The sequence below is a fragment of the Ranitomeya variabilis genome, chromosome 3, assembly GCF_051348905.1.
Source record: "Ranitomeya variabilis isolate aRanVar5 chromosome 3, aRanVar5.hap1, whole genome shotgun sequence".
Taxonomy (NCBI): domain Eukaryota; kingdom Metazoa; phylum Chordata; class Amphibia; order Anura; family Dendrobatidae; genus Ranitomeya; species Ranitomeya variabilis.
In genome coordinates, this window is record NC_135234.1 from 318653963 (window position 1) to 318679425 (window position 25463).

Below are 25463 nucleotides of genomic sequence, written 5' to 3' on the forward strand. Positions count from 1 at the left end.
ACAACGATGCTGATCGCTGCAGCGTCGCTGTTTTGTCGCTGTGTGGTCGCTGGGGAGCTGTCACACAGACAGCTCTCTCCAGCGACCAACGATCAGGGGAACGACTTCGGCATCGTTGAAACTGTCTTCAACGATGCCGAAGTCCCCCTGCAGCACCCGGGTAACCAGGGTAAACATCGGGTTACTTAGCACAGGGCCGCGCTTAGTAACCCGATGTTTACCCTGGTTACCAAAAAAAACAAACAGTACATACTCACCATCTGATGTCCGTCAGGTCCCTTGCCGTCTGCTTCCTGCTCTGACTGAGTGCCGCCGTACAGTGAGAGCAGAGCGCAGCGGTGACGTCAGAGCAGGAAGAGCAGGAAGCAGATGGCAAGGGACCTGACGGACATCAGATGGTGAGTATGTACTGTTTTTTTTTTTTTACATTTACGCTGGTAACCAGGGTAAACATCGGGTTACTAAGCGCGGCCCTGCGCTTAGTAACCCAATGTTTACCCTGGTTACCAGTGAAGACATCGCTGGATCGGTGTCACACACACCGATTCAGCGATGTCAGCGGGACCTCAACGACCAAAAAAAGGTCCAGGCCATTCCGACACGACCAGCGATCTCACAGCAGGGGCCTGGTCGCTGGTACGTGTCACACATAGCGAGATCGCTACTGAGGTCGCTGTTGCGTCACAAAACTTGTGACTCAGCAGCGATCTCGCTAGCGATCTCGCTATGTGTGATGGGGCCTTTAGGGACTCAGTCATCAACTTGGTCAAACAATAGCAATCAGAGCTGTAATCCCCACTTATAGCCATAGCTGACGCTCTGCCCTATGGTTCCCATAAGGTTCATCTGCAGGGGATGTCCCCTGTACAATATTCATAAGCCCCAATAGGTCATTAAACAGAGGGAAAACAGTCCGGTAACAAGCAAAGAAAAATAGCTTTTCAGCAAATCTGTTCTTGATAAATTTCCTTTCAAAATGACAATTGGTGATCAGCTTTTTCAAAGGAATTGCATAGCTAATGCAAACATGTCTGGAGTGTATCTATGGGACCATATATGGGCCATTTAGATCCACTTCACAAAAGCGCAGAATGAAGAAAAAACTAAAACTTGGGAAGCAAGGATTAGATGCAGGTTCATACCTATGCTAGGAAGGCACCCAAGTAAAGCATGCAGAGGAGTGCACTTCATGAATCACTAAATGTAAAAGCATGCTCACCTTTTCTAGATGTACAGTCACCACCTTCCCGTCTTCTATTAACCATGAACATTCCTCTACTTTGATGTCATTGTAAAGCTCACCATCAAGCACAGGCTTTTGACCTTTAAGCCCAATACTAAACTTCCTCCGCCGAATATCCACTAGCACATCCTTACTTTTCAGACGGAATGAAACAGGGAATGGTATAACCAACTGTAAAGTAAAAAACAAGAAACCCAAATAAAGTTATCTGACTGCAGAATAGTGACTGTGTGGAGCTGACGCGATTCCCCAGTATTCCCAATGCGACAGTCACGTTACGCAATGTATACAATTATCATATTTGTGCTCACGTGCCGAGATTTAAGAAAAGTCTCAATAGTCTAGTCAACATGTGACCACAAGCATGCAATTCACATATGTGCGGTCATATGACCACCTGCTCACATAGATAAATCACGACAGCATGAGCTCTGCAAGCTGTCGCAATTCAGCAGTCAGTAGTCACAGTGACTGCAGACTTTTGTCCCAAGCCCAGACAACCCCATAAAATCCTGTGTAGTCATCTTGCTGACAGTTGCCACAGGGAGAAAATTATTATATTTTCCCTACAGCCGCTTGCTTCCAGTTATTGGAGCACTGCAGGGAGCGGATACAGTCACGCGGTCACCATTCAGTGAACACGCTATAAATCACTGCCCAGCTCTTATAAAGGTCCTTCTCAAAAAATTAGCATATAGTGTTAAATTTCATTATTTACCATAATGTAATGATTACAATTAAACTTTCATATATTATAGATTCATTATCCACCAACTGAAATTTGTCAGGTCTTTTATTGTTTTAATACTGATGATTTTGGCATACAACTCCTGATAACCCAAAAAACCTGTCTTAATAAATTAGCATATCAAGAAAAGGTTCTCTAAACGACCTATTACCCTAATCTTATGAATCAACTAATTAACTCTAAACACATGCAAAAGATACCTGAGGCTTTTAAAAACTCCCTGCCTGGTTCATTAGGGTACCGTCACACAGTACCATTTACATCGCTACGACGGCACGATCCGTGACGTCGCAGCGTCGTATGATTATCGCTCCAGCGTCGTAGACTGCGGTCACACGTTGCAATCACGGCGCTGGAGCGATGCCGAAGTCCCCGGGTAACCAGGGTAAACATCGGGTTACTAAGCGCAGGGCCGCGCTTAGTAACCCGATGTTTACCCTGGTTACCAGCGTAAACGTAAAAAAAACCAAACAGTACATACTTACATTCCGGTGTCTGTCCCCCGGCGTTCTGCTTCTCTCCACTGTGTAAGCGCCATAGCCGGAAAGCACAGCGGTGACGTCAGACGTCACCGCTGTGCTCGCTTTCCGGCTTGCCGGCGCTCACAGTGCAGAGAAGCTGAGACGCCGGAGGACAGACACCGGAATGTGAGTATGTACTGTTTGTTTTTTTTACGTTTACGCTGGTAACCAGGGTAAACATCGGGTTACTAAGCGCGGCCCTGCGCTTAGTTACCCGATGTTTACCCTGGTTACAAGCGAACACATCGCTGGATCGCTGTCACACACAACGATCCAGCGATGTCAGCGGGTGATCAAGCGACGAAAGAAAAGTTCCATACGATCTGCTACGACGTACGATTCTCAGCAGGGTCCCTGATCGCTGCTGCGTGTCAGACACTGCGATATCGTATGGATATCGCTAGAACGTCACGAATCGTACCGTCGTAGCGATCAAAATGGCACTGTGTGACAGTACCCTTACTCAAAACCCCCATCATGGGTAAGACTAGCGACCTGACAGATGTCAAGAAGGCCATCATTGACGCCATCATTGACACCCTCAAGCAAGAGGGTAAGACCCAGAAAGAAATTTCTCAACAAATAGGCTGTTCCCAGAGTGCTGTATCAAGGCACCTCAATGGTAAGTCTGTTGGAAGGCAAAAATGTGGCAGAAAACGCTGTACAACGAGAAGAGGTGACCGGACCCTGAGGAAGATTGTGGAGAAGGACCGATTCCAGACCTTGGGGAACCTGAGGAAGCAGTGGACTGAGTCTGGTGTGGAAACATCCAGAGCCACCGTGCACAGGCGTGTGCAGGAAATGGGCTACAGGTGCCGCATTCCCCAGGTAAAGCCACTTTTGAACCATAAACAGCGGCAGAAGCGCCTGACCTGGGCTACTAATGATTTTAATTTCTTTTTAGCATTAAAAGACCTACACTTATTTGCCCGCAAATTGGTCCTACATAAACTCCATTCCAAATCAACTTCGGGTATTAGTCAAGTTACAGAGCAAGAAGCCATTGAGGCCCTGGAGGAATTGGAACGAGAATCCAGTTTGGATAGTACAGGTATTTCTCCTCCACACATTTTTCCTAGATCCACCACGTTTCCCTCCTTGTCTTTATGTCCACAGGTGGATATTTTCACCAAAGTAGTTACAGAGGATTTTAGGAGAGTGAAAAATTTGCGAAATAGAGACAATTTAACACCGTTGAGGCGTAAAGCTCTGGAGGAATTGAAACTACTGGATGACGTTGTCATCAAACCAGCAGACAAGGGGGGGAACGTGGTGATTTGGCCAGTTGTGAGGTATGAAAAAGAGGCTTTTCGGCAGTTGAGAGACAAACATACTTACACACAGCTATCCCAAAATCCTCTCCCTAAATTTAGAGATGAACTCCTCTGTATCCTTGAGATAGCATATGAGAGAGGTATAATATCTAAAAAAGCAATGGATGGGTTGATAGTGAAATGTCCCATTATACCAACTTTTTATCTTCTGCCCAAGGTCCACAAGGATTCCATCAACCCCCCGGGGCGTCCGATTGTCTCTGGCATAGGAGGGCTCTGCGATCCAGTCTGTAAATTTATTGAACATTATCTTCACCCTCATGTGGAGACGCTGCCCTCCTATGTCAGGGACACTACGGACGTCCTGCGGAGACTTGATGGCTTGTCCCTTGATCCAGATACCCTCATCGTTGTTGCAGATGTAGAAGCACTCTACACGAGCATACGACATGAGGATGGTATGCAGGCAGTACAGTTCTTTCTGGAGGCTAGTAATCTGGATGCGGATGTGAGGGAATTGGTGTTGGATTTGTTGCGATTCATTCTCACCCATAACTTCTTTACCTTTAAGGACCGCTTCTTCTTACAGAAGCGGGGTACCGCGATGGGAGCGGCTTGTGCGCCCTCCTATGCGAACCTCTTTCTCGGTTTCTGGGAGAGGGGTTTGTTTTCGGATGGCGCACAGGCCGCTCCCCAGATCCTTGGATGGTATCGTTTCATTGACGACATATTGTTTGTGTGGCAGGGTACATCTGAGGATCTGGATACGTTTATGGTGGGTCTGAATCGCAACGACTCCAACATCAGACTCACTTATAATTACAGCTCTAGGGTGGTATCATTCCTTGATGTGGAGTTGAGAGTGCAGGAGGATGGGTCCATACATACGGACATGTTCCGTAAAGAAACATCTGTGAATTCCTTACTGCATGCATCCTCCGCACATCTGGACTCCACTATCAGGGCCATCCCTATAGGCCAGTTCCTTCGGGCACGGAGAATTTGTACTTCAGATGAACTTTTTGAGGGACAGGCAAGGGACCTTGGGCAGAGATTTAGAGATCGGGGATACAGTAACAGAAATATAAAGCAAGGTTACTGGCGAGCTAAAAACGCAAGGAGAAGTGATTTATTGGCCCCTCAAAATCTAGTGAATAAAAATAAGAAAAAAGATATAGGGACACGCTTTATATCTATATATAACCAACAGTGGAATACAATGAGAACGATACTTAAAAAGCATTGGCCCATTTTGTTGACGGACTCTACATTGAGTAAACATCTATCCCCTGACCCACAAATGACAGCACGGCGAGGACGCAATTTGCGTGATAATTTGGTATCTAGTCACTATGTTCCGAGAGTACCCGCCCTTTTTAATAGTCGTAGGGATAACAGAGGGTTCTTTCCCTGTGGTAAATGTCTTGCTTGTAAAAATCATATAAGATCTAAAACCTTCAAATCATCGGACGGCAGGAAAATATTTGACATCAGGCAATACATTACATGTACGACCACACATTGTGTGTACTACGCGGTGTGTAGTTGTGATTTAATATACATTGGCCTTACATCTCGTGAATTACGAGTGAGAACTCGTGAGCATGTCCGAGAAATCGAGGCAGCACGTGATGTTGAGGAAGTGGCTAATTTAAAAACGTTACCCAGACACTTCCGTCTAAAACATGACTGCAACTCCAAAGAATTGCGGGTTTGGGGAATTGACTGTGTTCACATGGGCACTCGTGGTGGAGACTATCTGCGCATTCTTACGCAGAAAGAGTGCAGATGGATAATTAATGTGGACACAATGTCCCCCCGTGGCTTAAACGAACAGCTGAGTTTCGCTTCTTTCCTTTGGACCTTCATTGTCTCTGGACTTCGGGATCATTTTTTAACGTGATTTTAATTGTCTTTGTCTCTTTTTTATTCAGTGCTATGACTTTCAAGTATTTGTGATTGACACTCTCATCCAGAAAGTATATTGCTGATACATCTGAGGACTTTATGTAATGACATATGAGCTACCATGGACATGAAACCCTGGAATACCAATTCTGATTTTGTTGTTTGGTTACTCACCATATTTCTTATATTCACATGCATTACTGTTTCACTATTTATATTTTTGGTATCACATTCCACGCATTTAATTATTTATTTATTGCACATTTATGCAATTGAACTCATATGTATTTATGTGATTTTAATATATTGTAACAAAGTGATACTGTACATATTGCCATACACTTAGAGTTTATGTATATTTTTATATAACTATATATTCATGTATATATATTTTCTACTATTTTTTCACTTAATCACATTATTTTAGATTTCTGTATTAGTGCACATTGTGATTGATATGAGGCTCCAGGGGAAGTGTTCCACAGTCATTTCATTAAGGGATGTATTATTTATGGGGTGTTTTTTTCTAACATATATAGGACTTTTCTGCGCACCGGTTCATGTATATGTGGTTCCTCTTTTGCCTGAATAATAGGCTATAGATATACTGTGTAGTGATATATCTCACAATACAATGGCAACTCCCGAATCAAAGATGGAGGCCGCTGTGCATGGTACCGCTGAGTGCGCATGATCATGACCCAGGCATCACCGCGCATCGCATTCGGCGTCTTCAGGCAAGGATCATGGGTAAATGACGTCAATGGGGATTTCCCCTCACCCTGGTCCTATGCCGACGCCGGATGTGATGTTAGTAACGGCGCCTGTAGCGTTGTGCGCATGCGCCGCATTTGTTAATGGCGGTAATGAGGATCTACAAAAGCCGGGTAATGGGACAGTTTTATCGCGTCGCCCCCCGAGGAAGCCGTGGGCGAAACGCGCGTAGGGGCGCGGGTGCGTGCTCGTGGACCTCAGTATGGGTAAGGAACTCTGATGGGTATTTTACCGTTTGTGATGGGACATTGGTATATTGACTCTGCTATGTGATAGCCTGATTTATGGGCACTTTATGCACTAAGCACTTTAGCAACTACTTAGTACCTGTGTCTCCATGATATCCCCTAATTAGAGACCCATACTGCCTCCATGGTGCAGCACATTTAGTGGGTGCATCCATTTCTTCTCATTTCTTATACTCTGGTTATGCTACAAATTACTGTTAGTCAATATGTGATTTGGCACTGTGCCTGTGTATTTTTATAAGAATTACAAATAAAGATATTTATTTTATTATTACCTGGTGTGGCTATGTGCTTCAAAGCTGTGTTTTAATGGGCTACAGAGAAGCAGCACTGGACTGTTGCTAAGTGGTCCCAAGTACTTTTTTCTGATGAAAGCAAATTTTGCATGTCATGTCATGGAGGAAGACTGGGGAGAAGGAAATGCCAAAATGCCTGAAGTCCAGTGTCAAGTACCCACAGTCAGTGATGGTGTGGGGTGCCATGTCAGCTGCTGGTGTTGGTCCACTGTGTTTCATCAAGGGCAGGGTCAATGCAGCTAGCTATCAGGAGATTTTGGAGCACTTCATGCTTCCATCGGCTGAAATGCTTTATGGAGATGAAGATTTCATTTTTCAGCACGACCTGGCACCTGCTCACAGTGCCAAAACCACTGGTAAATGGTTTACTGACCATGGTATTACTGTGCTCAATTGGCCTGCCAACTCTCCTGACCTGAACCCCATAGAGAATCTGTGGGATATTGTGAAGAGAAAGTTGAGAGACGCAAGACCCAACACTCTGGATGAGCTTAAGGCCGCTATTGAAGCATCCTGGGCCTCCATAACATCTCAGCAGTGTCACAGGCTGATTGCCTCCATGCCACGCCGCATTGAAGCAGTCATTTCTGCCAAAGGATTCCCGACCAAGTATTGAGTGCATAACTGAACATTATTATTTGATGTTTTTTTTGTTTGTTATTAAAAAACACTTTTATTTGATTGGCCGGGTGAAATATGCTAATTTATTGAGACAGGTTTTTTGGGTTATCAGGAGTTGTATGCCAAAATCATCAGTATTAAAACAATAAAAGACCTGACAAATTTCAGTTGGTGGATAATGAATCTATAATACCGTATTTTCCGGCGTATAAGACGACTTTTTAACCCCCGAAAATCTTCTTAAAAGTCGGGGGTCGTCTTATACGCCGGGAATCGTCTTGTACGCCGGTGTATATGGTGGGTGGGGAGGGGGAGTGATCCTGATGACGAGGGGGCGTCTCACAGGAAAGTGAGTAATCCCCATTACCTTATCCTAGCGGTGCAGCGTGGGGGTGTCAGTGCTGGGAGCGGCTGTGTTCTGGTGCGGCGGCTCCTCTTCTGTGTGGGGCCTCTGTGCTGTGGGGTGGCGGCGGCAGCGGCGTATCTTTATCCAGTTGGGGCTCCTCCGGCATCTCCTTAGCCCTGGAGGCCCCGCCGCAACTCCATCGGTGCAATGTGGTGGCCTCCGGGAAAATGGCCGCTGCTCAGATTCAGATCTCGTGTCCCGAGATTTCGGGACGAGATCTGAATCTGAGCAGCGGCCATTTTCCCGGAGGCCACCGCATCGCACCTATTGAGCTGCCTCCGGGAAAATGGCCGTTGCATTGCACCGATGGAGTTGCGGCGGTGCCTCCAGGGCTAAGGAGATGCCGGAGGAGCCCCAACTGGATAAAGATATGCCACCGCCACCGCCACCCCACAGCACAGAGGCCCCACACAGAAGAGGAGCCGCCGCACCAGAGCACAGCAGCCGCCGCACCAGAGCACAGCAGCCGCCGCCGCCACTCCCAGCACTGAGACCCCCACGCTGCACCGCTACGATAAGGTAATGGGGGATACTCACTTTCCTGTGAGACGCCCCCTCGTCATCAGGATCACTCCCTCCCCCCCCAAAAGGCACATATTCACCGGCCCTATAAGACGACATAGGGTGTATAAGAAGACCCCCGACTTTTAAGAAGATTTTATATTTTAACTGGTAAAGTTGGGGGGTCGTCTTATACGCCCAGTCGTCTTATACGCCGGAAAATACGGTATATGAAAGTTTAATTGTAATCATTACATTATGGTAAATAATGAAATTTAACACTATATGCTAATTTTTTGAGAAGGACCTGTATAAGGTGGGGGTGAGACAGGATGCAGAGTTCCAAGATGTCTCCCTGGCGGCTGCATTTTGCCGGCTCAGAGAAGGTGCAGCTTGCTGGCTCCCAGACGCAAGTAAAACTGAACCTCTGACCGCCGGATCAGGGCAACGCCAGGTGTGTGATCAGGTCATGTACATAAAACAATGGTGTTACGTGCTCCAGTGCAGCTGTCCAGCAAAGATCGAATGTAACGTGTGTTAGCCAAGGTGAGGGGAGGCACAGTATACATACTAGGCTCTATAGGGTGGACACAGTGTGAGAGGACAGTGTGAAGAGGAGGCCCAGTAAGGAAAGGAGTGGGCAGTGTGGATAGCACATACCATAATTGTGCCAGTGTGTAGGTTATATTTTGTGCAAGAAATATAGTGAGGGGCAATTTATTCAGGGGCACAGTGTAGGGCAGATATTTTTATTCAGGAGCATTATAATGGCACTTCTATATTTAAGAGCATCGTGCAGGGATGTGCTGCACAAGACTGGAGAAGATGGAAGTCTGCAAAGACGAGCTGGGGATGAGAAAACTCATCATAGCGTTTGGACAAGATGAAGACAAGAAGGAGAACGACTCCAGAGTTGAGGTCATCTATAAGGTACATGGATGTAAATCTTATTTGTAATACTGACCAATTCTCAGTGTTATTTATGTTAGGCGCATTGAAGGAGTTGGCCAAGTTTGTGATGACTCTGCAGACATTCTATGTGGCTGCAGACTTCTGAACGCTCACACTATGCACTGCACACCGTCAGGATTTTCTGGTGCCAGCGACAGACAGACAGACAGACAGACAGACATACAGACAGACAGACAGACAGACAGAGACAGACAGACATACATACGTGACCTCCCTCAATGAAAAATTAATTGAGCAAGGCTGGACATGTCTAGTCAGAATGTGTCCAGAAGTATACAATTTGCATACTTGTGCCAACATGACACTCTAGCCACCGGCAAGGGAGAATCCAAAAAGCCTGCATTGCATTATAGCTGAAGTCTTAAACTGACAGAACACCTCATGCTCCTGGCCTGGTCTAAGAGGCCACTGCTGCTGGCAGACCCGGAGGTCATTATTTGACCTACGGTTGTCATGACTACAATGGGTAGCCCATTCCAAATGCTGCAATCATCACTTAAGCCGCGCTCCTGGAAGCAATCGCGTGGGCACACCTTATGTGCTCACACTATCGCCATGACGCAACTGTACGTCAATTTGCGGGAACCCCTTCCCGAACATGATGTACATTTACATAAACGTCAGGAAGGGCGGAAGGGTTTCCTATACCCCCATTTCCTCCCCCCACCAAGAGCAAATTACCCTGTAATCAATAGATCTTGGAATAATAATCAGTTCCACAATTGGATGTGGTTAAATATAATGTTCCTGTGCTGAGATAATCTTATAAATGTGCCCCTGTTGTGTACTGTGTAATGGTCATGTCTGACCGTGCAGGGGCATGGTGTGATCATACCACATCTCCAGGCCAGGGGAAGAAGGAAAAGGGCACACAGACATTACAGCACAGGGTCATAGCTTATTCTTTTGTATGTTCAGCAACGAGCATGTTTTACATTGCAAAGTGTTGGATGGCATGATGTAAAGCATGCCAAACTGCACTCTGGAGCAATGGAAACCTGTTCTGTGGAGTGATCAATTAGACAAAGGGATAATACTATGGGGTCTCTCAGAGGTTGGCTTACGTTTCAGCTAAGCAAAATCTTAATTCTTCAGCAAACCAAGACATTTTGGACAATTTTATTTTTCCAAATTTGTGGGAATAGTTTGGGGAAGGCCCTTTTCTGTTCTAGCACCCCAGTGCTCAGAGCAAATTCCATAAAATCACTGACAATCAATCCAATTAAACACCATTGTGATTAAGTACTAGAGAGACTCTCATTCAACATCTGACCTCACAAATGCTCCAGTGGTTGAATGGGCAAAAACATACACACACACTGTAAAATCTTATTGAAAGCCTTCCCAAAAAAGTGGAATCTAGTTTAAAAAGGTAACTGGTTGCCTCGAGAAACGCTATAGTCTGCAGATAGATAGAGGGGTAACCTGTAGCAAATAGGGTTTAAATCCTGTTTCACTGCCTTACTTGAGCAGCGGCGACAGGGAGAAAATGAAGTTGCAGTCTTCCTGCAGCTGCTGGTTTCCAGTCATTGGGGCAGCGCAGCTACAGTCACTGATCACTACACTGAGTGTAGCTGTAATCACTCCTCAGCAATGTGACAGCCAGCCTGCCCAGGGAAGCAGCAGTGATATAGGACACAACCAGCAGTGAATTTTGCAAAGAGCTGGCAGTAACAGCTGGCTGTGTCACCACGGCCTCCTAGGTCATGCACAGTGTTTACCCACTATTTCACTGCACATCGTCATAAAGACAGAAAATTACAAGGAACCTTCAGAGACACTGTTCTTCCAAATCATGTCATGTATGCACACAGGGCTGTGATAGCATGACTAGTGGGACAATTAGAGGCAATGCCCCCACAACCGAGTCATCCATGAATTAGTATATCGCAAGCCCAGCTATAAAATTTGATTTTAGCATATTCCGGATTCCAGTGAGGAGTAGCTTCCTGGACTGTGTTGCCATTTCAATAAAATCAGTGTTTTGTCTGCAGATTATCACTACAGGACTTGGTGTCTTAAAACTGCTAATCAGTTGTGTGGGCAGGGTTATACAGGGCTCAGCATTCTGAGAACTGCTAGATCTGCCACAGAGAAAAAGGGAATTAGACCTACTGGTAATTCGGTTTCCAGGTAGTCCCTCAGGACAGCACCATGGAGGTCGTCCTTCCTTGACCTATAGCGGGACAGGATCACAGAGAGGTTAAAAGGCCCTTCCACCTCCAGTGTTTTTTCAAAGTACCACAGAAGGATGGAAAGAAATGGTCTATACCCGCCCTTACAAACATGTGTGTAATAAACCATTTACCGGCATCATCTTAATCTCGAGCCATGGCGACCCGACGGACGAACGATCTACCGGAAGATTAATCCCGTGCAAGCCTAAAGAGAAACATAAGGGAGGGAAATAAGGGTGCTGTACTGAGGGACTACCTGGAAACTGAATTACCGTTAGGTCTAATTCCCTTTTCCATTACGTCCCTCCGGACAGCACCATGGAGAATGCCAAAGCAAAGGTCCCAGGGTGGGTACAGAAGCCCAAGAACCAAAGTCCCAGGCAAGAACCAGGCTAGATATACAAATGATCCGAAAAATCAGAAAAAATATAGATATCTAAAGGGATCCGCAAAGATAATCACCGTAGTGAGTGTCTGATATACTGAAATCGGCCATTATAGATGTATGAATGTGGTAAAGGAAATAAGCATCAGAAACAGAGAGTGAAATACACCCATTGTACTTCATGCCAATAATGAACCACAGCAAGTTATTTATTGTGATAGATACTTATAGACATCACAGCCCCAGAATAGGGTTAGAGAACCTTATTGCCCAGCAAAATATGGTGATAGTCAGAGCCACCACACAATGAGGACTATACCGACCAATAATAAGCTGCATGTGCTTATAACCCAGGACTGTTCCTTCATCGGTCCTTCTGGGCTCAGGTTAGGCCTTGGTTACAGACCAGCTTACCGTACTACAAGGAGACCTGCAGGACAGAGGCCCTGGACTGCGGGAAGATCAAACCAATAACAGTTAGTACATGGATAATGGCACAGCACTGGGTGTACGCACATTACTCATCCAGGAGATCACGTCTATTCCAAATCCTTAGATGTCTAACCCCAAGTACAGGTTATATATTATTGAAACTAAGGAATACACCATCCGGCAGGTAATATCTCCTGCCATTACCAACGTCGGGCTTCTCATTAAAAGCGCTGAAAGAGAAACGTGGATCATCACTCCTGTTTTACTGATGTTAGACACAGGGAGTCCGGACTCTGAATCAATGAAGGTGGTGTTGCTAGTAAAAATCTTCCGACACTTGAAATTATTCGAAACTGCATTTACACAAGTCATTAGTCCAGACATATGTATGTCAACTTATTTGTCCATATATGTATATATACACATATACACACATATCCTAAGAGGCAATCTTCTCAGGGATCTTTATACACTCAGACAGCCATGGAGGGAGTAACCATATTCCATGGCAAGAGAAAAAGTAGGTTTCTTCCCGCCACAGAGGGAGATTATCTATGGGTTCTCAACTGTAAGAGCCCTGGATACAGCTTCTTTTACCTTAGGAGCCCTGACTGCTGTAAGAGCCGCGAGAATGGAATCCTCTGCCACATGACAGTGCTGCTGCTTCGCCACAAGGTACAAAAGGCAGTGCTGATGTCCCTGGTAAACAAAACGCAACAGACTTATGGGACAAGAATCTGTCTACTGGATGTTGATCAAGGCAACTAGTATGATTGCCGAATGTGGAGTTAGGAAGGATTAACAACAACAACAATAATAATCTTTTATTTATATAGTGCCAACATATTCCGCAGCGCTTTACAGCTTAACGGTTTCGAAAACAGAAAAGCCATAAGTAACAACAATCCAATAATTAAAGCAAAATAAGACGACCCTGCCCGTGAAAGCTGACAATCTACACTGAGGTGGGGAAGATGCAAAGTACAGGTGTGTAGTTACAATGTTGTATTTACAATGATGGCGCAGCCATCTTCAGGGGGTGGGGGATAGATGTAAGTAGTGAATGGGCTACACACACACAAACCTAACATGACTGATTAGTGAACGTGGTAGGCCGCTCTGAACAAAGGTGTTTTGAGCGAGCGCCTAAAACTATGCAAATTGTGGATGGTCCTAATATCTTGGGGCAGAGCATTCCGAGGAGGAGGATTCCTTCCTTCCACCTCATCGGATTTTCCGCTCCCAGGACAGTAGTATGTCCTTTTATAGGATGTGTCATCTTTTAAAGCTAATTATGAAATATACTTGCCTTTAGCACTCAAGGTAGAAGCTCACCTGAGAGATCTGTTCCAAAAGGAAGAAATGCTAATTTGCTAAGCTAAATCAAGCATAGCTGTTTGCTTGGCTAAGCCCTGTTGTAAAGAATGAAGTAACAGAAGCTGGATCTGGGTTCAAAAACACGAGGACTCTATATCCAGAGTTAAGGCCCAAGACAAAAATGTGAAGTGTTAGGCCAACGACACAATGTGCGGCCACACAACAAGGCACCAGTCAGAAGGTCTAACCCAGTGGCCCACAGCCAGAGGCGAAAAAGGCACCAAGCCCTACACACTAATGATACCCCATGAGGCACAGGGCACCGAAGCACTAAGATGCAATATGAAGAAATATGAAGCATATAGGAACTATGAAACAATATAATGCAATATGACGCACAAAGGCACTATTAAGCAATATAATTCAATATGATGCAATATCATGCACAAAGTCACTATGAAGCACTATGATGCATAAAGTAACTATGAAGAAATATGATGCACAAAGGCAATATGAAGCACTATGATGCATATAGAAACAATTAAGCAATATGATGCAATATGATATACGAAGTAACTATGAAGCGCTATGATGCATATAGGAACCATGAAGCAATATGATGTAATAGGATATACAAAGTAACTATGAAGCGCTATGATGCATATAGGAACCATTAAGCAATATGATGTAATATGATGCACAAAGTCCCTATGAAGCACTATGATGCATATAGGAACTATGAAGTGATATGATGCACAAAGACACTATGAAGCGCTATGATGCATATAGGAACTATGAAGCACTATGATGCATATAGGAACTATTAAGTGATACGATGCAATATGATGCACAAAGTCCCTATGAAACACTATGATGCCGTATGATGCCAGAGGCACTCAATGTGATGCATAGAGACACTATGATGCAGTATGATGCACAGAGGCACTCAATATGATGTATAGAGGCACTATGATGCAAAGACATGCACAAAGTGACTAGGCCATGCTTGAAGGTGCCAAACAAGAGACCAGACTTACACTTTCAAGCAAAAGAGCAATCTATCAGAGTTCCAGATAAATCTCCACTCTGAATAGTACATCTCATTTGTCAGACTGACTCCACCCGGAGGAGCTAATTAATGAGCCACAGCTGGAGGGCAGTCTTCATGGAGACAATGTGCTGAATTAACACCCCGTGTCCTCCTATGGATGGAGTAGTTAAGTTGCAAAGAAAAGTGAAACACTTGTTTATTGAACCAATAAAATGGAAAACATGTTTCCAAAAAGTCACTCTGAAGCCCAATCATAAGGCTCTGTGCAGACAAGACATGCAACTAACTGAAGTCCAGTCATGAGATGTAGCCGAGACATATGGCCCCACCATAGCCTAGAGGTACAAGGCCTAGCTGCATGTATGTGGAAACATACCTCTGCACATGGGTTCCAGGTACAGCTTTGGCACAAAGGCCTGAGACTAGAGTCAGCCCATAGGCCTAGGCCATCAACGCAACATTCCACCATGCACTCATCTGTGCTGGCTCCAAACCTGCTAGAAAACAGGGGGAGCTGGTAACGAAGAGAGCCTACCGTGGAAGGAAGTAGCGTCCTGTCAGGAATGCTGTATTACTGCCAATGATTTCCTCTCCTGTGCCCCCTTCTGCGCTCCACGTGGAACGCACACCGACCTTATGTCCTAGCGCTCCACTCAGTCACCGGAAGCGCAACGGCCTTCTCCACCACGCGACTTCCGGAAGTAGCAGTGTTTTGCCGGCCGGGGTCTGAGCAGAGAGCCCCCCCACCGAGAGGAAGCGGCTCTACCCAGGAGCCTGTCCGCTTGACTGGTCTCTGGGGCTGAGTGACTCCCCACTGGGGAGTTTCCACCCTGGGCTGCTTGACAGGGGGAAGGGTTTCACATGCCGCACGATCCCCCTGAGCCCATTGCACAGGCTGGCTGTTGGCTGAGGAAACTCTCAAAGAGGAGTCGGCCACGGTCTGTCTGACCGGGGGAAGGGAAGGCGGAGACCCTGAGTCCGTCTGGTACAGCACTGATAGCTGAGGGACCTCTATCCAGTGAGGTGTTTGCCACGGACCGCTTGACGGGGAAGAGAAGCCGTAGACGTCCACAGGCTATCTTCGCTCTAGGAGCAACCTCTCATACAACCGTCCCTGTAGGGACAGGAAAAACACTGGAGGGTGGAGGGGTCCTTTTAACCTCTCTGTGATCCTGTCCCGCTATAGGTCAAGGAAGGACAAACCTCCATGGTGCTGTCCGGAGGGACGTAATGGAAAACAGAGATTGTATCAAAATGACAGCAAGCAGACCAGCAAGTGACATCACTGGAATCCAAGTTAAATTACATAGCAAAAGCCTGTTTAAAGGGACTGTCAGCACAAAATGACTGTTCAAATCAAGCACTCAGTGCATCATAGCAGGGCCAATCAGTTATATACACCTTCCCACCTGCTTGTTTTTCCTCAATCTCTAACCCTCCTCTGCTATGATAAACAGCTCTGACAGCCAGAGAAAGGTGGATATCGATAGAAACCAATCAGATGGGAAGGTGTGTATATACAGGTGCTTCTCACAAAATTAGAATATCAAAAAGTTAATTTCAGTTCTTCAGTTAAAAAAAAAAGTGAAACTCATTATATAGAGTCATTACAAACAGAGTGATCTATTTCATGTGTTTATTTCAGTTAATGTTGATGATTATGGCTTACAGCTAAAGAAAACCCAAAAGTAATTATCTCAGTAAATTAGAATACTTTATAACACCAGCTTGAAAAATTATTTTAAAATCTGAAATGTTGGCCTACTGAAATCTTCAGCAAATGCACTCAATACTTGGTCAGGACTCCTTCTGCATCAATAACTGCATCAATGGCATGGCATGGAGGCGATCAGTCTGACACTGCTGAGGTGTTATGGAAGCCCAGGTTGCTTTGATAGCAGCCTTCAGCTCGTCTGCTTTGCTGGGTCTGGTGTCTCATCTTCCTCTTGATAATACCACATAGATTCTCTATGGGGTTAAGGTCAGGCGAGTTTGCTGGCCAATCAAGCACAGGAATACTGTTGTTTTTAAACCAGGTATTGGTACTTTTGGCAGTGTGGACAGGTGCCAAGTCCTGATGGAGAATTAAATTTCCCTCTCCAAAAAGCTTGTCGGCAGAGGGAAGCATGAGGTGCTCTAAAATTTCCTGGTAGACGGCTGCGCTGACTTTGGTCTTGATAAAACACAGTGGACCTACACCAGAAGATGACATCGCTCCCCAAACCATCACAGATTGAGGAAACTTCACACTAGACCTCAAGCAGCTTGGATTGTGTGCTTCTTTCTCCAGACTTAGACTTTGATTTCCAAATAAAATGCAAAATGTACTTTCATCTGAAAACAACACCTTGGACCACTGAGCAACAGTCAGTTATTTTTCTCCTCGGCCCAAGTAAGACGCATCTGGCGTGTTCTATTGGTCATGGGTGGCCTGACACCAGGAATGCGACACTTGTGGCCCATGTCCTGGATACGGCTGTGTGTGGTGCCTCTTGAAGCAATGACTCCAGCAGCAGTACACTCCTTGTGAATCATCCCCAAATTTTTGAATGGTCTTTTCTTAACAATCCTTTCAAGGCTGTGGTTATCCCAGTTGCTTGTGCACCTTTTTCTACTACACTTACCTTCCAATCAACTTTCCATTAATATGCTTGGATACACCACTCTGAACAGCTAGCGTCTTTAGCAATGACCTTTTGTGGCTTACCCTCCTTGTGGAGTGTGTCAATGACTGCCTTCTGGACATCTGTCAAGTCAGCAGTCTTTCCCATGATTGTGGAGCCCACTGAAACAGACTAAGGGACCTTTTTAAACGCTTAGGATGCTTGCGTTTTGTTTGGCTGTAAGCCATAATCATCAACATTAACAGAAATAAACACTTGAAAAAGATCACTGTTTGTAATGACTATATAATAAGAGTTTCACTTTTTGTATTGAAGAACTGAAATAAATTAACTTTTTAGAGTTCAATATATTTTTATTAAACAGTTTTCATTATATTATTGAACTAGCTGTTTCCAGCCAGCTAACGCTCGGCATGCTCATTGCTATCTAATTAACGCTGCTAGTGATTAAACTAAAATAAATAATGACAACATTCAATAGCGCTTTCGCAGGTGGTAAATTAACTTAAAATGAAGTTAAAAACAATAATAATAATTAAAAATCAGAATAATACTAATACATTTTATTCACAGTGCAAAATCAAAAGCAAACTGGATTTGTGGTAATGTGTGGGGACGGAGCCTCGTGCGGTAATATGGGGGGGCGGGATTATGTGTGGTAATGTGGTGGGGGCGGGATTATGTGTGGTGATGTGGTGGGGGCGAGATTATGTGTGGTGATGGCGGGATAATGTGTGGTGATGTGGTGGGGGCGGGATTATGTGTGATGTGGTGGGGGCAGGATTATGTGTGGTAATGTGGTGGGGGGGCGGGATTGTGTGTGGTAATGTGGTGGGGGGGCGGGATTGTGTGTGGTAAGGTGGGGGGAGGGATTGTGTGTGGTAAGGTGGTGGGGGCGGAGCTACCGTGCAGGGGGCGGGATTACCGAGTAATCGCGATGCTGTGTGTGTGTGTGTGTGTGTGTGTGTGTGTGTGTGTGTGTGTGTGTGTGTGTGTGTGTGTATGTGTATATATATATATATATATATATATATATATATATATATATATATATATATATTACACGATTAACATTTGAAGAAAATAAGCAACCAAACAAGTAGACACAAATAAACATGAAATCTCCTTCTTTTTTTGTCTATACAAATGCTGTGTCAGTATCTATATAATGAATCATCCATAGTCATGTTGTAGTACATAGTGATGAGCGAGTACTTGTTCTCGGGTTTTCCCAAGCACGCTCGGGTGACCTCTGAGTATTTGTTAATGTTCAGAGATTTAGCTTTCATCACGGCAGCTGAATGATTTACAGCTATTAGCCAAGCTGAGTACATGTGGGGGTTGCCTGGTTGCTAGGGAATTCCCACATGTAATCAAGCTGGCCAATAGCTGTAAATCATGCTGCTGAGGCGATGAAAACTTAAACTCCCAGCAGTCATAAAAACTCAGACCACCCGAGCAACGAGTACACTCGCTCATCACTAGTAGTACACAACTTTGTTCAAGTATCCCAATGGAGGAAGGAGAAAAAGAATAAAGTCAATAAAACATATAATTGAGAAGAGGAAAAGACAGACAACAAAAGCATTAGAGAAAAAGAAAGAATAGGGTAATGAAAGAAGTAGAATGCTAAGAACCCAACACGCCCCACAACTCTATCTGCAGCACGGTGGCGCAGTGGATAGCACAGCAGCCTTGCAGTTTTGGAGTCCTGGGTTCAAGCCCCACTAAGGACAACATCTGCAAAGAGTTTGTATGTTCTCTCGTGTTTGCGTGGGTTTCCTCCGGGTACTCCGGTTTCCTCCCACATTCCAAAGACTTACTGATAGGGAATTTAGATTGTGAGCTCCAACGGGGACAGTGACGATAATGTGTGTGCAACCTGTAAAGCGCTGCGGAATATGTTAGCGCTATATAAAGATTATTATTATTATCTGCTAGGAAACCTGAGAAAGCGTACCTTGTGCTAACCATGATTGAAAATGTTGTGACTCTTTAAATTGGATCCATGGATGCCATACTGCAAACCATTCAACACCCAACCTGTCACCAAACGCTCTGATCTCTTCCATTCGCTGCAGAACATCTATCGCCTCCACCCAGTCTATCCGTTTTGGTAGAACAGAAGATCTCCATAATCTAGGTATAATTTGACGCATCACTGTCATAAAGAATGGCAATAGATCTTTTTGAATATTGAGCCTCGGAAAATGGATAACAACGCCATCTCTGAAGACGCCTCCACCTGAACTTTAGTAATAGGATTATACAGTGAGAATATTTCATTCCATAAAGATCTAATCCCTTGGCAATTCCACCATATATGTAACATTGTCCCAGTTGTACCATTACATCTGCAGCACATATCTGATCCTGTGTAGTTTGACGAGCGTCCTATACCATTGTGTCAATATTTTAAAATTCAGCTCCTGGACTCTGCAAGACACCGACAACCTATATGTAAGAGCAAATTATTTAGCCCACATTTTATCTGTGATTTCTCTGTTCAGTTCTCTCTGCCACTGGATTGTACACCCGCCCCCTCCTCCCCGGACATTACAATGGGGCAGCGGATGCATTGAAAAACTGCATCCGCTGCCCCCGTTGTGCATTTATTTCACAGCATGCGTCGGTACGTCGGGCCGACGCATGGCGACGGTCCCGTACCGACGCTAGTGTGAAAGTAGCCTTAGCGCTACACAAGCACTGTCATTTTCTCATTCTTAAAAGCAGTGGGTCCCAGAAGGTGACCAAATCATAAATCTCTTTAACTTACATCTACTTCAGAAAGTGTTTGTGTCCAACGATAGCTGGGAAGGTCTGCTCCATTGCCTGAATTGGGCTTGATCTTGCCTTTATCTTTTTCATCTTCTTCCTCCTCATCAGCACCCTGAATGGTAATACATGAAGTATAAAGGGCAGATTCAGACAGGTAACTTTGGTTCCAGAATTTAAACTTCAAATAATGGTTACCAGTTGAGTTACAATTAACAACGCACAGTACCTAATTAAAAGTATATTAAACATAGAAAATGCATAAAAATACCCCAGCCCCTTCTTCCATAATCTCCTCCTATCCACCGATGATCTTTTGTTTCATATTGCAATTTAAACTGAGATACAGTATATATAATTATCCTATAATTCACCCACTAGTCTGTACATTTGGCTTTAGGACAACTGGCTGCAGCAGGAGCTTCCCCCCTCTACACCATCTGCACTAGGTAACAAATGCTGCTTTCCCAAAGTTGGTTGACTGGTCAACTGAAAATGGAAGGCCCTCTACAAATCTTCTTGATGTGGGTAATATTGTCTGTTCTAGGTTTAGTGTTCCTAAAAGGTATGAACAACTCACGACAACAAGATCATACGAATAAGGAGCTTTCATGTGTTCACACATCACTCAATTTCACAGAAGTCAAATCCAGCCATTAAAACAAACAAAAAAAAGAGTACATTATTAACCCCTTCACGACATATGCCATACATGTACTGCGCATGTCATGTCTCCCCTTTGATGTTTGATCCGACACTGAGCCCAGATCTTTCCCGACACATGTCAGCTGTTTTGAACAGCTGACATGTGCCGGAACAGCCACGATCCACCCGCGGCTCTTAACCCATTAAATGCCTCTGTCAAACTCTGACAGCAGCATTTAAACGAGAGCTTCTGGCCATCGGGCCGGAAATTCACCCATCGGTGACCCGTCACGTGATCACGGGTCACTGATGGTCTGTAGGAGACCTCTGGTTGTCATGCCAACCCTCTATGGTTGTCATTGCCAGCTTGCTATGAGCGCCACCCGATGGTCGGCGCTCATAGCAAGTCAGCAATTCTGCAACATACAGGAAATCTGATCATCGCCTGTATGTAGCAGAGCTGATCGGGTTACGGCAGCTTCTAGTCTCCCATGGACTATTGAAGCATGCCAAAAGTATTAACCCCCCCCCTCCCAAAAAAAAACAACACATTTTTTAAAAATATTTTTAAAAACAAGTTCAATTCACCCCATTCAAAATAAAGGGATTTTTGGTTCTTACCATGAAATCTCTTTCTTGGAGCCTTCATTGGGGGCCACAGGTAACCATGGGTGTATGCTGCTGTCGCTAGGAGACTGACACTATGCGAATAAGGAAAAATAACTCCTTCCTGGCAGTATACCCCCTCCAACAGGCACAAGTCAACTCAGTTGGTGCTAAAGCAGTAGTAGGAGCAAGTATAAACAAACACAACCTACTGTATGTACCAACCCACAACAACGGCACATTGGCCAAAACGGTACAACATAAAGGGAGGGTGCTGTATCCCCCCAATGAAGGCTCCAAGAAAGATTTTACGGTAAGAACCAAAAATCCCTCTCTCGCTTCATTGGGGGACACAGGTAACCATGGGACGTCCAAAAGCAGTCCCACAGGTGGGGAAAATATTCCGAGAGAAGGAGACTTAGGTCGGCCGGTGGGAAACTGCCGCCTGCAGTATCTTCCTACCAAGGTCTGCGTCCGCAGAAGCCAGAGTATGCACCGTGTAAAACCTTATAAAGGTGTGAATGGACAACAAGGTTGCAAACCTGTAAAGCCGAAGCCTGGTGACGAACGGCCCAGGAAGCTCCCACAGCCTGGGTAGAGTGAGCCCTCACCCCCGGAGGAGGCTGTTTGTTTTGAACACGGTATGCCTCCAGAACCGAACGAATCCAACGAGCAATTGTGGATTTAGAGGCGGGGAGCCCCTTCCGACGACCCTCAGAGACGACAAACAGAGGATCGGACTGGCGAAAAGAAGCAGTTCTACTCGAATAGCCCTGACCAAATCCAGTTTGTGTAGAGATTTCTCCAAGGGATGAAACGGGGAAGGGCACAAGGAAGGAACGACGATGTCCTCGTTGATGTGAAAAGCCGAAACTACTTTTGGTAGAAAGTAAGGAACGGGTTGAAGGACCACTTTATCCTGGTGCAGAATCCGGAAGGGAGAATGGCAGGACACCAACTCGGAGACTCTCCTAATCAAGGTGATGGCGACCAGGAAAGCCACTTTCCACGAAAGAAGGGAAAAGGAAATGTCCTGAACTGGTTCAAAAGGCGCGCGCTGGAGGGCGCCAAGGACAAGGTTGAGATCTCATGGCTCAACCGGAGGATGGTGAGGCGCTATGTGAGCGACACCCTGAAGGAAGGTCTTTACCTGGGGAAGGGAAGCCAGGTCTCTCTGGAAGAGGATGGACAGAGCAGAAACTTGACCCTTTAGCGTACTCAGAGAAAGGCCCGAATCGAGACACGTTTGAAGGAAACCGAGGACTGAAGGAAGGGAAAAGACCATAGGGAACAAACTTATCACACCATTGGAAAAAGGCCTTCCAACATCTATGATAGATACGTGAAGATGCCAGTTTCCTAGCTTTTATCATGGTCCGTATGACGCTGTGGGAAAAACCTACGTCCTTTAAGACCGCGGCTTCAACGGCCATACCATTAAATTCAGACACGGAGAATTCGGGTGGAAGAGGTGCCCTTGCGATAGAGGATCCGGACGGTCTGGGAGCCTCCAGGGAACGTCTGATAGCATGCTCACTAGCTCCGCATACCAGGCCCTCCGAGGCCAATCTGGAGCTACTAAGAACGGGAACCCCCTCTGCCTTTACCTTTTTTTGACCCTTGGAATCAACGGAAGAGGCGGAAACAGATAAGGCATCTGGAACCGGGCTCACGGGATCACCAGGGCGTCGCAGCCGATGGCCATCGGGTCCCGAGACCTGGATATGTACTGGGGAACCTTGTGGTTTGTTCGGGAAGCCATGAGGTCGACATCCGGAACGCCCCACCTCTGACACATTTGGTTGAAGACGGAGGGGGTGAAGAGCCCACTCGCCTGACACGAACCCCTGACGGCTGAGAAAGTCTGCTTCCCAATTGTCCACTCCTGGAATGTGGACGGCTGATATGGAGGGAACATGGTTCTCGGCTCACTGTAGAATCTTTGCCACCTCCCTCATGACCTGCTTGCTGCGAGTCCCTCCCTGGTGGTTTATGTAAGCCACGGCCGTGGCGCTGTCCGACTGAAGGCGGACCGGTTTTCCCGTGAGGAGGGACTGCCAGCGGAGGAGGGCCAGGAAGATTGCCCTGATCTCCAAGAGATTGATCGGGAGAAGGGTCTCTTGAAAATTCCATCGGCTGTGCGCTGTGAGATGGAGAAAGCCCGCACCCCACCCCTGAAGACTGGCGTCGGTGGTGATGACCTGCCAGCGAAGGGGGAGAAATGACCTTCCGCGCAGAATGGAGGTGGATAGCGTCCACCACGTGAGAGACTGTCTCACATTGAGAGGTAGGCAAAATGGGCGATCTAGAGAGAGTGAGCTCCTGTCCCAGGCAGGCAGGAGGGCCAGCTAGAGAGGGTGAGAGTGGAACTGAGCATAAGGTACTGCTTCCATGGAAGCGACCATTTTCCCTAGTACTCTCATACCGAACCGCAGAGGCAGAGGGGCACAGCGCTTCAGGGCTTTGATGCCCTGTCGAAGAGCACGGAACTTTACCTTTTGTAGGAAGACCTGGACTTGAATGGTGTCTAATTCCATGCCCAGGAATTCGAGACGTTGGGTCGGAATTAAGGTGGACTTCTCTTTGTTGATTATCCAACCGAGACGGATTAGCGTGTCCAGAGTGATCTGGAGACTCTGGCTGCAATCCCGGCGAGACGGACCCTTGACCAGGAGGTCGTCGAGATAGGGGATTATGAGGATCCTCTTTGATCGAAGGATGGCCATGATCACTACCATTACCTTCCCTGGGACCCTGGGAGCGGATGCCAGGCCGAATGGGAGAGCTATGAACTGGTAATGTTGCTCCTGGATAGCGAAACGAAGGAACCTCTGATGCTGTACACAAACAGGAATGTGTATGTACGCATCCTGAATGTCCACAGAGCACAGATATTCTCCCGGTTCCAAGGAAGCGATCACCGAGCGCAGTGACTCCATCTTAAAGTGTCGAACCCGAAGGTGGCGGTTCAACCGCTTGAGATCCAAAATCGGGGGAAGAGAGCCATCTTTTTTCGGAACTACGAAGAGATGTGAGTAAAAGCCCGAAAACCGCTGTCGGTAAAGAACTGGGACGATTACCCCTGAGGCGAGGAGGGAAGCCTGGAGAAGCCCTGGGACATGGGAGGGCTGCTTGGGTGGACGAGAGAGGAAGATAAGTCTTCCTGGGGGCGAAGAAAATTCTATTTTGTAGCTAGATGTAACAATCTCCCTGACCCAGGCATCATCGGCCACCGATAAACCAGCCTCAGTGAACAGAAGAAGCCTGCCTCGCACCCTGGAATGATTTCCAGGTGGGGGTGACCCATCATTTTGAAGAAAATCTGTGGTTGTGAGATCCGGAAGGTTTAGAGGAGCGGCTCTTAGGCCATGTTCTCACAGTGCGTTTTTTACCGCGGAACCGCAGCGGTTTTGCCGCTGCGGTTCCGCAGCTTTTTTCCATGCAGGGTACAGTACAATGTACCCTATGGAAAACAGGAACCACTGTGCACACGATCCTGAATTTCCAAAAAAAAGCCGCGCTGAATAGCTGCGGGAAAAAAGAAGGAGCATGTCACTTTTGTCCGAAACAGCAGCGGTTCTGCACCCATAGACCTCCATTGTGAGGTCAAACCCGCAGTAAAACCCGCAGATCAAAAATATATCTGCGGGTTTTATTGCGGTTTGTGGTGCAGAACCGCTGCAGCAGGAAGTGCGGGGAAGCGGCCGGAAGTGCGTGGGCGGAAGTGCTTGGGCGGAGAGACATGGAGGCGTACCGTCGCATGGGGATCGTGTCGGCCGTTTGATTGATTGTGTGTGTGTGTGTGTGTGTGTGTGTGTGTGTGTGTGTGTGTGTGTGTGTGTGTGTGTGTGTGTGTCCCCATGCGACGCTAGTGCCACCATTGTGCTAAGTCGCCGTATGGGACTACTACTCCCATCCGGTATTAGGATGGGAGAGTTG

The 25463-nt window shown here is 46.1% G+C and overlaps 1 protein-coding gene across 2 annotated transcripts in view; it reads right to left on the bottom strand.

The window, feature by feature from the left end:
- NUDC (nuclear distribution C, dynein complex regulator) overlaps window positions 1-25463 on the bottom strand; it is a 108584-nt gene that overhangs the window by 50940 nt on the left and 32181 nt on the right. Inside the window, exons 5-6 of one of the 2 annotated variants that reach the window (XM_077295705.1) lie at window positions 20275-20388; window positions 1220-1414 (exon numbers count right to left, since the gene is read on the bottom strand). In XM_077295705.1, coding sequence (XP_077151820.1) covers window positions 1220-1414; window positions 20275-20388 — 309 coding nt within the window. The remainder of the gene's footprint in view (window positions 1-1219; window positions 1415-20274; window positions 20389-25463) is intronic. The other variant, XM_077295706.1, reaches the window with a different exon arrangement.